The sequence below is a fragment of the Electrona antarctica genome, assembly GCF_951216825.1.
Source record: "Electrona antarctica genome assembly, chromosome: 13".
NCBI lineage: Eukaryota > Metazoa > Chordata > Actinopteri > Myctophiformes > Myctophidae > Electrona > Electrona antarctica.
In genome coordinates, this window is record NC_136794.1 from 38534501 (window position 1) to 38550447 (window position 15947).

A 15947-nucleotide genomic window follows, 5' to 3' on the forward strand; every position below is an offset into this window, starting at 1 on the left:
TAGCAGACTGGTAACGTACGCGCCTTTCGGATACATAAAGGTCCCGGGTTCGCCTCCCGGCCGAGGCTACATTGGTGCCAGCGGTGGGATAGGTTCCTCCATTTGTTCCTCTGTGTTTCCGACCTAATGCCACGCTACTTGATTGGTTGTGGAGGTACCCCCAGTCCACTGATTGGTTGTGGAGGTACCCCCAGTCCAGTGGACCCTAGCTCCTGACTGGCTGGTTCTCTAACTAACAACCAATCAAAGTAGTTTGTAAAAGAACAACCCTCGGCCTGGGTCGCGGCTGAGCGGTACAGGCACCTAGGCCGGTAATCCGCCTTACAGCGTGCCGCGGGTTCAAGTCCCAAGCCCGTTGGCCTTCGCGTCTTCCCCCTCATCTCTCTCCCCCTTTCCTGTCACATTACTGTAGCCTCGTTGTTGTTTTTCACCCCCCACCCCCCAAAAGGAAAAAGAGCGTAAAGTCAGTTAAAACCAGACTTTGCAAGTCTGACAAGACAAGCGTCCTCTACTGGATGAATATGACATAATTATTGCCCTAAAAAAAAGAAAGAAAGACAAAGTTTTCTCTTAAAAATACATTCTGTAGTATTTTGGAAGTCAGACTTCTTGTGTTTGCTGCCGTTCTACTTCTAGAACCTCCGTCGTTTGTCCAAAAGCTGGAGAGCGTGAGTTGCGTGGCGTGCGCGGACGTTAGTCTGCGCTGCACGCTGAAGGGCTCGGAGCCCCTGAGTGTCACCTGGCTCAAAGACGACCACGAGCTCAGCGAGGCCGAGCACGTTCACATCACGTACGACCACGGGACGGCGCTGCTGCGCGTCACCAACGCACAGGCCGCGCACGGCGGGAAGTACACCTGCCAGGCTCACAACCCGGCCGGGAGCCAGAAATGCTCCGCAGTGTTGACCGTCAAAGGTTGGTCGCGTTGCTAAGCTAAAGGTCGCGATGCTAAGCTAAAGGTTGTGATGCTAAGCTAAAGGTTGCGATGCTAAGCTAAAGGCTGTTATCAGTGGTGGTACAACAAAGTACTCCATCCCGGTAGTTGAGACAAAGTATAGATAATCCCTGGACAAATATTTGTCCACTAACAAGTAACGGTTGCTCACTCGACTTTGTACTTGAGTTTAATTACTGGAGTACTTTAATTGTTGTAATAAAAAGTACATGCTTTTCTTTTTATTCATATATTTTCAAAACCTTTCTACAATCATGAAAATAGCTGAGTGAAAAGCTTCCAGACTAAATAAATAAAAAAAAGTAAATTACAGATAATAATGATTATAAAAAAAACTACTTGTCCAGTACTCGGGTTAGGGTACCACCACCTTCCGTTCGTAGTATTTCTATTAGTTTTTTTTGTTGATATATTATCCTATATTATACTATCAGTTATTATTAGGATATATGTTTGAGTGATCCACAGGAGACTCTGTTGTTGACTGTGTTGTTGTGTCGACATCTCAGAACCGGCTAAAATCACAGAGGAGGCCCAGTCGGTCAGTGTGACCCAGGGTGACCCAGCCACTCTGGAGGTCAGGTTCTCGGGCACTAAGCCCCTGAAGGCCCGGTGGCTGAAGGAGGCCAGAGAGCTGACCTCGGGTCAGAGGTGCAAAGTGCAGAGCACAGACACCTCCTCCATCCTGAAGATACTGAAAACGGAGAAAAGTGACAGTGGTGAATACACTTTTGAGGTTTCAAACGACGGCGGAGTCAGTTCCTGTGCGGCCGCACTCACTATTCTAGGTTAGTTTGACGCTTCAGCCGCTTCTAAGCCGTCTGCGTGTGATGACTGTGTTTTGCGATAACGTAATGAATTGTTTTATTTATTTATTTGCGCTCACCGCATTCATTTCTAGATCAAATATTGCCGCCCTCTTTCACGAGAAAGCTAAAGCAAACGGAGGGCATCAAGGGATCGTTTGCCCACCTGGACTGCCTTGTGGCTGGTTCTCTTCCTATAAGCGTCCAGTGGTACAGAGACCAGAAACAGATCCAGGCCGACGAGAGGCACAAATGCACCTTCTATGAGAACGTAGCCTGCCTGGAGATCTCTGACCTTCAGAGCAGAGACGGTGGAAGCTACACCTGCATGGCTCAGAACAAAGCCGGCTCCGACCAGTGCTCCGGGACCTTGTTTGTTAAAGGTTTTTCCAACACTATATTCGTCTCGTCCATATTCCATATTCTATATTATATCATCTATTATTCATCTTGGTCATATTCTATTATTTTGTTAAAGACTAAATGTTTTTCTTCACTCTTCATCTAGTTTATATTCCATATTATATCGTCGCTGTCGGGCAGAAACCTCTTATCTTCATGTATCTTCATAACGGACAGAAATAGCAGATCGTTAAGCTCCATGCGCAACGCGACCCGTTTTGGCGCTTGTCGATCTTCTGTTTTTTGAAACTTTTGAATTTGAACAATGAAAAGGAACACTTTGGTACATGTGAGGTTTCCACGAGACAACGTCAGATATCACATTATGGACAGCAGTGACAGTCACTTTTCCCCCACAGAACCACTGTGTGTTCTGCCATATATTGTGTTATGTCATATGTGACTAAATTTGACTGAGGGACTGCCATTGGATTTCTTTGAATTTTCGTTTTTTTCACGTCATATGAAAGCAGAGAATCATAGTTTCAAATTTACATATTGGTTGTTCAGTTTGACCCACCAGTTTTGGAGAGTAATGTCTTGCAGAGAAACAGCGAGTTGAGAAAACAGGCTTGAAAGGTTCACTTCTGTGGTCTCTAACATTACACCTAGCTACATGTTTAAGCATTTATTTCATATTTACATTCACATTTACATTTCAGCTCTGACACTTATTTCAGACATGCTCTAGTATGTGAAAGTTTTTCTCCTCTGGTGAAAAGCTGGAGTTTGCGCGATGGCAGGCTCTCAGTCAAATCTGGCCACATATATCACATATGGACAGCTGTGACGGTCCCTTTTCCCCCTCCTACAGAACCACCGTGTGTTCTGGAAAAGCCCGACTCCATGAATGTTCTGCCCGGATCAAAGGTCCAGTTTAACGTCCTGGTGTCCGGCACCTCGCCGCTGACCGTTAGGTGGTTCAGAGACAAAAAGGAGATTTTCTCGAGCTCCGACTGCTCTGTGGTCAAAGACAACGCCTCCACTTCCCTGGAGCTCTTCTTTGCCAAATGTTCAGACTCCGGCGAGTACGTCTGCGAGATAAACAACGACGTCGGTTCCGCCTCATGCCAGGCGACGCTCTTTGTCAAAGGTCACTCGGCGTGTTTACGCTCATGCCTAATAATGAACAGATTTAATATATTCTAATGTCATTATTTTTATTATATTTATATTTTATTGACACCTCTTTGATTTGATTTCGTAGAGCCTCCTAAATTTGTGCGCACCCCCGAGCGCGTGTCGGTGGTGCGGCCCGGTCAGGGCAAAGTGTTTGAGTGCCAGGTGAGCGGCACGCCTGAGATAGACGTCTGCTGGTTCAGAGAGGGCTGTGAGATCTGTCCCAGTGACAGGCACAGGCTGTCCTTTGAGAAGTCGCTAGCCTCTCTGGAGATACGCTCTGCGGACATGAAGGACGCAGGCCTGTACTACTGTGAGGCTCGCAATGAGGCAGGCAGTGAGAGCTGCAGCATGGAACTGAGGGTCAAAGGTCAGTCGAGCCATCCTGGGTTTCAACCCTTTTCATACCAAGGCCCATCATCTGTTTTCCATCTGAGCCACCGACCACCATTTGTCCATTTTGTCCACAATTCTGTGCTGTATTGACGTTGGTACCATTAGGAGAGATATCAGGCACACGTTGATCAAAACAACAACAACAACAATTCTACATTCTCTAATTGTGTAGACTTCTTGTAAATATGATGCAGATTTTTAACAATAATTCAACTCTTACATGTTACTGTTTATTTATTGGAGAGACCCCTGTTACTGAGCAAACAAAACAAAAAAAAATTGCAATGATTTCTACCACAATACTTGTATCACATACATAGACCCCTGTTACTGAGCAAGCTTTTTTCGTTAAAAATACAATAAAACATCACTTAAACCAACTTGAAACATGTCCTCGTAGAACACAGTTCTCTACGTGTAACGCCCATAACGACTCCCTGTCTCCTGTCGTCTCAGAGCCTCCGTCGTTCGTTAGAGAGCTGCCCTCGGCCGACGTGGTCCGAGGCGCCAGCGCCTCGTTTCAGTGTCAGGTGAGCGGCACCGCTCCGTTCGACGTGGCGTGGCACAAAGACGCCAAGGAGCTTAAGCCCAGTGCCAAGCACGGCGTCTCGCAGCCCAACAGCGCCACCATGTCGCTGGAGGTGCAGCGCTGCGACAGCGTAGACATAGGCGAGTATCAGTGTACGGTGGCCAACGAGGTGGGAAGCTGCACGTGTAAAGCTACGCTAGGCATCAAAGGTTGGTTTTTGTTTTTACGGATACTGTAGACGGGCGTCTGTGTCGGCCGGAAACCTTGTACGTCCAAAACCGTAACTTTTCAGAAAATGGTAACAAAATAATAACCTGTGTTCTAATAGATCCAACGTTATTATTTAGAGTTAACCAATCTCACTTACACATTTATTTTAATAGCAAGAATACCATATCTAAAAGTTCACGACGTGTTCTGAGCTTGTTTGTCGGCCATTTTTGCTACTTTTTTTCACGGCACTCTTCGTACAGTACAACAAAGTAGGTTATTAATAAAAAATAATAACAAATAAAAAAACGTTAAAATATGGACATATACAAGGTTTCTGCCCGACACCCAACGACGTACGAGTAGATAGATTTAGCACTTTGTAAAGAAAAGGAAAAACAAAGCCTCTGATATTAATATTGAATTGGTTTCATGTTAGAACCGCCGTCGTTCACCAAGGGGATTGAGAACACTGCCTCGGTTCTGGGCCAAGCGGCCCAGTTCCAGTGCACGGTGGCGGGCTCCGCCACGCTCTCTGTGCAGTGGCAGAAAGACGAGAGCTGGATCCTGGAGGATCCTGGCGTTGAGAGGACGTTTGAGAACAACGTGGCCACGCTCAGGATCCCTGCCTGTGAGGTCGCTCACGGCGGGAGGTACACCTGCCAGGTGGTGAACGAGGCAGGCCAGGACAAGTGCTTTGCTGCCCTCGTGGTGCAAGGTAGATTGGAGCTTATCGTTGTTGTTTTCTTTTTTTAAATTTAGCTTCACTTTTAACGTATCAACGGGAGGCATACTTTGGTTAGACATAGCATTGGTCCAAATGGAATAAGGTTGGTGAGAGGTGCGTTAAAACGACCGGAGTAAGGTTGGTGAGGGGTGCGTTAAGGGTTGGGAGAGGTTCAAGGTTAGGTTTAGGTGTGCTGCCCCGTGGGAGGTTAGGTTTCTGGTGAGGTTTGAGATATCAGACCAATGGTATGTCTAACCAAAAGCATGCACCCATCCAAACATGTTGGTCAGTCCGAATGTGCTGTACGTGATCTGAATGATTTAGAGATCATTCTGAAGAACCTTGGTCATCGTAGCGTTGTGTTTTAGATAACAGATTATTGTTTTATGTATCGTAGAACCCCCTCAGATCACAGAGAAACCCGAGCTTATAAAGGTGACGGTGGGAGACCCGGTCAGTTTGGACTGTAAGGTGAGCGGCTCTGCCGAGCTCAGGGTCAAATGGACGAAAGACGGCAAAGAGCTTCAGTCCATCAGGCAGCACAAGCTGAGCTTCGAGAAGAGCGTCAGTAGTCTGAGGATTCAGACGGCTCAGAGGGAACACCAAGGAGAATATGTGTTTGAGGTTTCCAACCACATCAGCAGCTGCAGCTGCACCGTCAAACTGGTGGTCTTAGGTTGGTGTTGGAAATTATGAACATTATGAAAAGCTAAAATAAATAAATCAGCAGATCTACTATCTCACAGCGTGTCACCACGCGACACGTTGTGAGCTTGTAGATCACAAAGACACGAAACAAAATGGCGGTCATGGATGATTGATGTGCAGTGATTGTTGAATGGGATGTTGTCCTATATAACGGATGTTGTGGTTGTTCTTCATGTGCAAAAAACAGAGCAAGTCATTCCTCCGAGCTTCACCAAGCCACTGTCAGACATGCAGGAGATACTGGGCTCCTTTGTCCAGATCTGTTGTAAGATATCTGGCTCTCTGCCCGTGTCCGTGGAGTGGCACAAAGACGGTGGCAGAATCACCAGCGGTGTGAAACACAGGCTCATCCAGCAGGACAACTCTGTGTCCGTGGAGATGGAACAGCTGGAGCGCTCGGACGCGGGCGCATACACCTGCAAACTGAGCAACAAGGCGGGAAGCTGTGAATGCAGCGCGTCGCTCGGTGTGAAAGGTTAGAGCGGAACTTTGTAAGGTGTCACCGGTCAATATTTCACCCCCCTCCCTCCCTCTCCCCCTCCATCAGCCTACAGGTGCTGCGTGAAAGGTGAGTGTCTCTTTATGTAACCTTTAACCTCCATCTTCTCCACTCCAGAGCCGCCCAGCTTCGTGGTGCAGCCCCAGTCGCAGGCCGCGCTGCCCGACTCCACCGTGCGACTCAAAGGCACGTTCAAAGGAACGGCTCCGTTCACGGTCAAATGGTTCAAGGACGACACGGAGCTCATGAGCGGGCCGGCGTGTTTCGCGGGACTGGAGGGCCAGTCCTGCTTCTTGGACCTCTACGCTGTGGGCGCGGCCCACGGCGGGGTGTACTCTTGTCAAGTGAGCAACGACGCCGGCTCTGCGCGCTCCAGCGCAGACCTGACGGTCAAAGGTCCGACTTTTAATCATCTTCCTTCAACCACGTCGAACACTCTTTGTCTTGGCTTCACCTTCATCGTCGTCATCCACCTTTCATCTCACTCACTGGTTTCTAGTCCTAGACGTGCGTGATAAGGTGTTTCCTCCACTCCTTCCCACCACAAACCCTTTTTAATCTCTTTCTGTGTTCCTTACATCCATGTTGCCTGCTGCTAACAAAGTGTCTTCAGCTCATCTCCTCAGCTCTACTAGCCCCACCCTCTCTCACTAGCCCCGCCCTCTCTCACTAGCCCCGCCCTATCTCCCCTTGTGTCGTTTAATATTTACTAAACGGCCACCTCTCTACGGCTCTTCCTAATACGTTTCAACATTTTGGCATTTCCAGAACGCCCTGAGTTTGTCCTGAAACTGCCCGCCACTAAGTCTGTGAAACGGGGCGAGCCGCTTCACCTGGAGTGCAAAGTCCAAGGCACGGCTCCTCTCACAATGACCTGGTACAAAAACGACACCAAGGTCACGGACGGCGGCGGCTACAGGACATCGTTCGTTGACTCTGTCGCGGTCCTGGAAGTGCTGAGCACCAGCTTTGATCACGACGGAGTTTACAGCTGCGAAGCTCAAAACGAGGCTGGCAGCGTCAGCTGCAGCGCCACTCTTACCGTTAAAGGTAGCTCACCCTTTCTCTCCCCTCTCTCTCTCTCTCTCTCTCTCTCTCTCTCTCTCTCTCTCTCTCTCTCTCTCTATCTCTGATGCGTCGGCCCGCTCAGCTTTGGGCGCCGGCGTACCATTGAGACCCTTTATTTTTGAGAGAGTCGGAGGCGAACGACAACATTGGCACATTTCAAATACGGTCTCACTCTGTCCTTTGTTGCCTCTAAACCGTTTTCCGATTTTCCTTGTAGACCCTCCGTCTTTCACCAAAGTGCCCCAGCCGGTCGAAGGGCTGAAGGGCAAGGATGTGAGTCTGTACTGCGAGGTGAACGGTACGGCTCCGTTCCAGGTAACCTGGTTCAAAGACAGGAAGCCTCTGATGGAGAGCAGGAAGTATAAGATGGCGGCCGAGGGCAGCTCGGCCACGCTGCATATCGCTGGACTAGAGCCCTCGGACGCCGCCGAGTACGAGTGCAAAGTGTCAAACAGTGTAGGAAGTGATACCTGCCAGGCGTCAGTTAAACTCAGAGGTCAGTGGAAAGTAGAAAGTAGAAAGTGTTTTCAAAACGTTCGATTTGCCCCCCCACTCCCCACGGATTGTCGCCTTTGCTGACGTTGCCTCTATGCATTGTTTTCTCCTCAGAACCTCCGTCATTCGTGAAGAAACTGTCCAGCGTGACAGTGACGGTGGGGGAGGAGGTGACACTTGTCGCTACGGTAAAAGGCTCAGAGCCTGTTACCGTGTGCTGGGTTCAGGACAAGGATCACATCCTCAGGGACGGTGACAACAGGAAGATCACCTTTGGTCACGGCCAGGTCGCTCTTACAGTGTTTAAGGCCGATCTCGCCGCGGCAGGGAAATACACCTGCCAGCTCAAAAACGATGCTGGCAATGTGGAATGTTTTGCTATCTTGACTGTTATAGGTTTGTAACCAAATCTAATAATTGTGTCTCTCTGTCTTCTCTCTCTTCTCTTGCAGTTGTGTATAATTCGTCTCACAGGTTCTTTTTCTTTTTCTTTTGGTTTTTTTACAAGCTCTCTCTCTGCCCTGTTCTCTTGATTTTCAGAACCTGCTAAGATAGTGGATAAACCTGACGCGTTGAGTGTGACTGCAGGCGATATCGCCGCCCTAGAGGTGAAAGTGGGCGGATCACCCGAGCTCATACCTAAGTGGTTCAAGGACGGGGTTGAGCTGGCCACGGGCATGAAATACAAAATCTCCTTCTCAAAGATGATCTCCAGCCTCAAGGTGCTCTCCACAGAGAGGCTGGACACGGGAGAGTACACGTTTGAGGTTAAAAACGAGATTGGCAGGGACCTGAGTAAGATAAACCTCGTAGTCCTAGGTTGGTGTTCCAAGCTCCTAATGATGAGTATAACAATGTTCATGTTTGTGTTGTTGTTGCCTTGATGCCCTCGTTTGTAACCCATTTCCCTCCCACACAGATAAACTCATACCTCCCACGTTCTCGAGGCAGTTGAAGGATTGTAATGCCGTTGTGGGCATGGCCGGGGAAATGGAATGCAAAGTGTCCGGCACGGCTCCGCTCACCATCTCGTGGTTCCACGACGGGGCGGAGGTGCAGAGCGGGCCGAGTTGCGAGGTTGCATTCAGTGACAACAGCTGCACACTGAAGGTGTCCACTCTTAAGTTGTCAGACTCTGGAGTGTATAAGTGCAGGGCCGTCAACCAGGCTGGATCCAGTGAAACCAGTGGCTCTTTCATTGTGAAAGGTCAGTAAGCAACAGATCAACGTTGTTGTTGCTTTGGGTCCTTGTGTTGTTAGTCTGATCGGTTGTGTTGTTTCTGTTACCGTCGTCGTCGTTGTTGTTGTTGTTGTTGTTGTTGTTGTTGCTGCTGCTGCTATTCTTGTTGCGAGGCAGTACGTGAAGTTGTAATTGAGTTGTCATTAAATTGTCAGTCTTCATTGTCAGTTGCTCTGCTTCTGAAAGCCCTTACTTTGTCTTTGCAAACAGAGCCCGCCTCTTTCGTGGTGCAGCCACAGCCTGTGGAAGCTATGCCAGGCAGTAGTGTGACATTTTGGGCTCTGGTGAAAGGCAGCGCCCCTCTCAAAGTGAAATGGTTCAGAGGAACCAAGGAGATTGTGCCTGGGAGTGGCTGGAGCATGGCCCTGAGGGATAACAAAGCCACTCTGGAGCTTTCCAAAGTGGATAAGTCCCACGCTGGCGAATACGCCTGCCAGGTCATTAACGATGCTGGCAAGGAAAGCTGTCAAGTTAACCTGTCTGTCAAAGGTCAGTTTAATATCTAACAACTTCCCCCAAATAATAATAATCTGTTCAAAATGTACGTACGTTCTTATATTAACTATCGTTATTAACTGACTAATGTCTTTGTCACTCAGAGCCGGCATGCTTCGGTAAGAAGCTAAAGGATGTGTCGGTGGAGAAGGGCAAACCTCTGACCCTGGAGTGCTCGTACTCCGGGAGCCCACAGATCACGGTGAACTGGTACAAAGACGAGCAGCTGCTTTTTGCCTCTTATAAGTACAACATCAGCACCAGCGAGAGCGCCTGCATGCTGGAGTGTCTGAGCACCGACGACAAGGACGCCGCCGGGAGATACTCTTGTGAAGTGTCCAACGAGGCCGGAAAGGACCGCTGCCACGCCACGGTGTCCATCCTAGGTTGGTTTATACTCCTTTTGTCTGATACATGTAAACACGCCACGGTGTCCATCCTAGGTTGGTTTAACTCCTTTTGTCTGATACATGTAACACGCTACGGTGTCCATCCTAGGTTGGTGTCCTCCTTTTGTCTGATACATGTAACGGACGTGATCTTTTTGCGTTGTGTTGTTGTGACTTGTAGAAGTACGAACGACCACAGACCAGGAAATTCTCTGCAGTGAGTCGATTTATTCTGACAAACAGACAAAAGAGGCAATCACTGCTCTGTTCTTGAACGTCTTCAACGTTAATATTTGCTGTAAATAGAACCGATGCAGTACAATAAAAATACAGTCTGTATCCTAACAACTCTGGGTACATATTAATCTAATGCTTCATTGTAAAATGAAAATAATAAACTAATCCCGCAGAGCAAAATAAACACAACCTGCCACTTTCATAGCAAAGTTGAAAGAAGGAAGTGCACTAGGTTGGTTACGTCATTCCCTTTAAAGGCAACCGCCTGAACACCGGGATCACAATCCACATCCAATGCCTGGGCAAGTGGAAGCACTGTTAAACTGTGTTACATAAACATGGATTGTTCCTGTGTGTGTGTGTGTGTGTGTGTGTGTGCGCGCATGCGTGCGTGTGTGTGTGTGTTATTCTGCATTTGTTTGGTGTTTTGTTTTGTCTGAACGGTGTGTGATCTCCTGCCACCGCGTGTAGAACCTCCCTATTTCACGGAGGCCTTGGAGGCCATGGAGGTGACTGCAGGAGACGCAGTGTGCCTCAAATGCCGAGTGGCCGGCACGCCCGAGCTCAAGGTGTCTTGGTTCAATGAGGACGGAGGCAAAGTGAGGTCCAGCCCCAACTGTAAGATAGAGTTCTCTAAGGGCGTTGCCATGTTGAAGCTCGCTAAGGCCGGCAAGGCCGACGTGGGAGAGTACACCTGCAAGGCGGAGAACCACATTGGACACGCCTCGTCCACCTGCAGGCTCAGTGTCCAAGGTGAAGCAACGTGCTCCGCTCACATCTTAGACCATTATCTGGCAACACCATCTCACCATCTTACCAGCTCATCTTACACATTAGTGTTTAATGCTCTTTTTTATATAAAAAACATATTTAACCCATTTTGGACGGGAACCCCTTTTGGTGTTTTAAGCATTCTGTTCTACTTTAGCTATTGAAAAATAACAGATCTACAAGCTCATAGCGCGGCACCGAGTACCGCACTACGAGCTTGTAGATCTGCTATTTTTGAAAACAAATTGAAAATGTGGCGCAAATGTTTGAATATATATTCTTTCCGAGCGAACGTTTTTAGCTCAAAAAAACTTCTGGGAGGTTCCTGGAACAACATATTTTCAGTTGGGGGCCAAATACATATCTTTTTAGGAGTCCTTGACATGAAATTGTTTGAGAACGACTGACACAGAAACAGGTTTTTCAGAATATTGTCTTATTTTTATTATTATTTTTTATTATTATTTTTTTTATTTTTAAATTAAACTGAAGGTTATAAGATAACCGTGGTTATTTAACCATACTATCTGCGACTCCTCCTCCTTCCAGAGGCTAAGACTCCGCCCACCTTCCCTAAGAAGCTGGTGAGCGTGACGCAGAGCGAGGGCAGCGCGGTGCGCCTAGAGTGCCGCGTGGCTGGCTCCGCCCCCATCCAGGTCACATGGGCCAGGGAGGGCGTGGCCCTGAGCCCGGTGGGCGGAGACTTCGTCATGTCGTACGAGGACAACAGCGCGGCGCTGCAGCTCGCCCATGGGCTGATGAAACACTCGGGGGAGTACAGCTGTACGGCCACCAACAGCGTGGGCAGCGCCTCCTGTAGGGCCAAACTCACACTGCAAGGTCTGTCCTGAAATTAATGTCTATTAAAAAATCACACCCGTGTGAAGTGAGGGGCGACTTAAGAAAAAGTCTAAATTCTGCAATATAGAAATTCTCAGTTTCCAGATTCCAGATTTCAAAATGTACTTGAGTAAAAGTACAAAAGTATTGGCATCAAAATGTACTTAGTAAAAGTACAAGTTATCATACAAAATATCCCATTTCAAGTTTTTCAAAACAATGTAAAATGTAAATGTCTGAAGTGGGTAATGTTATGTTTTGTAATAATTATCAAAATTTACAAAGTAAGTTGTAACTAAAGTTTCAAATAATTGTAGTGGAGTAAAAGTAAAAAAAGTATTAGAAATTTGAAATACTCCAGTACAGTAAAAGTACCTCAACATTGTACTTGTACATAGTGTACTGCTATTAGTTACTTTACACCACTGAGAAATATTCAGACATTCAGCCATTTGACACCTTTTATTGTCTCCACCAGGCCGAAGGCATGGGGAGAGAGTATGTTTTGCACTCCGTCCGTCCGTCCGTGTGTCCTTCCGTCCGTCCGTCCGTCCTTCCGTCCGTCCGTTATCAGCTAATCTCCGGCACCGTTGGCCCGATTTATGCCAAACTGTGCACACACACTCCCTGGATGCCAACGACGAACCTCTGCCCCAAATATTCCTCAACGGCCTGTTATAGCGCCACCATGAGGCCGATTTAGGCAAAACACATTTCTGTAGATAACTCGTACACATTGTATCCATACATCACACAATTCGGTATACACTATCTCCATAGTCATGTGATCAACACAGATCTGCACAATTTCCCATCTTCCATCCTGATTGGCTAAGATTGGCTTCCAAAGCTCACATGATTGGTCCGTTTCGAACAAAATGCCACAAATCACAAACACAGTGTCCAATTTCCATCAAATTATACACGCACATTTCCACTAGGCCGAGGACGACATGCCACTATTTATTTCCCAAATCAGCCTCAGGGTGGCGCTATAACAGGCCAATTCCTGTTTTTACCTATAACTGCATCGACAACTTATGTATACGCACTCCCTAGAGGCCATGGAAAAACATTTTCCCTGCATTCCTCCACATAGCACCACCATGAGGCCGATTTCTGCAAAACACATTGTTTATGTTAGTCACAGATTTCCTCCAAATCTCACGCAAATCGGTACACATGATCTCTGTAGTCATGTGATCAAGACGAGCCTGTTGGATTTCTCAGATTCTACACTGATTAGCTAAGATTGCCTTCCAAAGTTTTCAGGAGTAGCCCGTTTTGTACAAAATGCTGCACATGTCCTGCTCATCCAGAATTCTATCCTCAGAGATGCTATGAGTGATCTGGCTCTGCATTTCCTCAACAAAATGAAGAAAATTGTTGCAAGAAACAAAAAAACATGTTTATATTACTCCTAAACATTTTGCCAAACATCACACACACTTCTATCCTCCTGGTGGAGACCTGTGCCCAGAATGGCACTTTTTCTAGTTGTTTTTCTTTCTCTGGGACCTGATCAATCTACTGTACACTGGAAGATCCGAGCAGCGTGCACTGTCCCATATTATTATTTTCTATGGGGAAAATAATAATAATTATTATAATAATAATTTAACATATTCGATATTCGGGACGATTTTTAAAGATCAATATTCAAATGTAATTTGTGAGTATTGTTCAATGAAGAGCAGAACCACACTACTGTTTCGTGCATTTCCCTCTGAGCACCTTTTAGTTTACCTAGGATAAAATCTAATCAATCTCTGATGGTGAATTTCAGACACCAACCTTTCTGTCTCACTAATAAAGTTCTGTTCTCTATCCCCCCCCGCCCCCAACAACTCTTTGTCTTTAAAAACCCGGAACGGATCTGTTCCAACAACGCAGAGCCCCGCTACGCACCGCTCTTTGACAGGAAGCTGTCGCCACAGGAAGTGACGGTGGGCGACGGCGTTGAGCTGGCCTGCCACGTGACGGGCTCCGCCCCCATAAAGGTCACATGGTCCAAGGACCACAAAGATATCCGCCACGGCGGCAACTATAAGATGACGTGCGGCGCCGACGGCCATGCCCGCCTGAGCGTCACCAAGGTGGAGCGCGGCGACACGGGCGCGTACTTCTGCCACGCCTCCAACGACATGGGCAAGGACTCTTGTTCTGCTGACGTGACCGTCAAAGGTATCGTCAGCGCCACCCAGTGGGGTTTTCAACCCTGTTTCATGTCAAGGCCCGTCACTTTTTCTTTTGCCATTTGAGCCACAGACCATCCTGCACCGTTCCATGAGATTTATAGCCTCTTTCTCAGACCCAAAACTAAATGATTTTGTCGTCTTTGGATAAGATTTTGTCCACAATTCCGTGCTGTGTTGATGTTGGTACCATTAGGACAGATAACAGGCAAACGTTGATAAAAAAAATCAACAATTCTTAACAATAACATTTCTTCTACTACATTCTCTAGTTGTGTAGTTCTCCTTGTAATGCAGATATTTAACAATAATGTAACTCTTTTTTTTTATCAATTCTCTTACAAATATCTTTTTTTTTTCAAATCTCTTTCTTCTCTTTTTTACGCGCCCTCTGCTGTTTGCATCACGATTCGATTCAAATCACGATTTAATCACGATTTAAATTGTCACGAGTTTGAATCGATTTTAATCAATTTACGACATATCGTTGCAGTACCTCACATCTGTTATATCGTAACGCAGACTTTAAAAACAATAGTTCAAACAACTTAAATGTAGTATTTCTTTTACCTAACACTTTCTCCAACTTGTTGAGCCTTTTGAAAGCTTCCCCGGAAATCACTGACTGAATCGTCAGCCTTCCGTCAACACAAACAGCCTTAAATATTATCCAAAACCGATAATATCCTTTGGATATCGGTTTCGATACCAATTCTTTTAGGCAGTATCATACTGCCGACACCGACGCGACGAAGCGACTAATCGCCGCGTCCTTAACACGCTTGTCCTTTCACTTCCCAGAGCGTAAGAACCCTCCCTCATTCACCAAAAAGCCCTCGGAGCACATCGAGGACACGGAGGGTAAGCTGGTTAAGATGGAGGGCCGCGTGGCCGGCTCCCAGCCCATTAACGTCACGTGGTACAAGGGCAGCGCGGAGATCCACAGCTCGGACAAATACGACGTGAGCTTCAAGAGCAACGTGGCCGTGCTGTGCATCAAAGGCAGCCAGGTGTCCGACAGCGGAAGCTACACCTGCCTGGCCACCAACGAGGCCGGGAAGGTGTCATGTGACATCACTGTGGGAGTCACAGGTAGGTGGAGGCAGTGCACTAGGAACCACATGCACCCTATAGTGTGTTATACCTCTTCAGTTGAACCCCCGGGGACCCCCTCCCTCCCTCTCCCCTCCCTCCCTCTCCCCTCCCTCCCTCTTCCCTCAGGGGTCACCCGGGGACCCCTTCCCTCCCTCTTCCCTCAGTGGTCCCCCGGGGACTCCCTCTTCCCTCAGGGGACCCCCTTCCTCCCTCCTCCCTCAGGGGTCCCCCGGGGACTCCCTCTTCCCTCAGTGGTCCCATGGGGACTCCCTCTTCCCTCGTAGGACCCCTCCCTCCTCCCTCAGGGGTCCCCCGGGGACTCCCTCTTCCCTCAGTGGTCCCCCGGGGACTCCCTCTTCCCTCAGGGGTCCCCCGGGGACCCCCTTCCTCCCTCCTCCCTCAGGGGTCCCCCGGGGACCCCCTCCTTCCCTCCACCTAATCTCTTTGCCCGAAAATAGCCGATGTACAAGTTCACAAGGTGTCACGTTTTGTGGATCTCAAACTTGTAGATCTGCTGTTTTAGCGGAATCTTTGTCTTTTAGGACGTGGCCAGATTAGGATCACTGGGGTTCATGTGGTTAATAATATGCATGAGTTAGTGGCAATAATCGGCTTCAAATGAGCTTCATTCTCTTTAGAACAAAACTGTGATTCTTGATTCTTAAATCTTGGTTCTTTACTCTTGAGAGTGATTCTCGTGATTCTTGATTTCATGAAGTGTTGAAGTGCAGCACACATCAGTGAGAATGTCCCTAGATGTTGTCTTTTGCA

General features: G+C 47.7%; 1 protein-coding gene across 1 annotated transcript in view; it reads left to right on the forward strand.

Annotated features, from left to right (window-relative positions):
• ttn.2 (titin, tandem duplicate 2) overlaps positions 1-15947 on the forward strand; it is a 267448-nt gene that overhangs the window by 76352 nt on the left and 175149 nt on the right. Inside the window, exons 49-66 of the mRNA XM_079517777.1 lie at positions 637-915; positions 1465-1743; positions 1857-2144; positions 2978-3256; positions 3371-3652; positions 4135-4416; positions 4857-5135; positions 5542-5820; positions 6040-6327; positions 6469-6747; positions 7120-7401; positions 7637-7915; positions 8029-8310; positions 8455-8733; positions 8834-9121; positions 9365-9643; positions 9754-10035; positions 14883-15173. Of these exons, the coding sequence (XP_079373903.1) occupies positions 637-915; positions 1465-1743; positions 1857-2144; positions 2978-3256; positions 3371-3652; positions 4135-4416; positions 4857-5135; positions 5542-5820; positions 6040-6327; positions 6469-6747; positions 7120-7401; positions 7637-7915; positions 8029-8310; positions 8455-8733; positions 8834-9121; positions 9365-9643; positions 9754-10035; positions 14883-15173 (5076 nt within the window). The remainder of the gene's footprint in view (positions 1-636; positions 916-1464; positions 1744-1856; positions 2145-2977; positions 3257-3370; positions 3653-4134; positions 4417-4856; positions 5136-5541; positions 5821-6039; positions 6328-6468; positions 6748-7119; positions 7402-7636; positions 7916-8028; positions 8311-8454; positions 8734-8833; positions 9122-9364; positions 9644-9753; positions 10036-14882; positions 15174-15947) is intronic.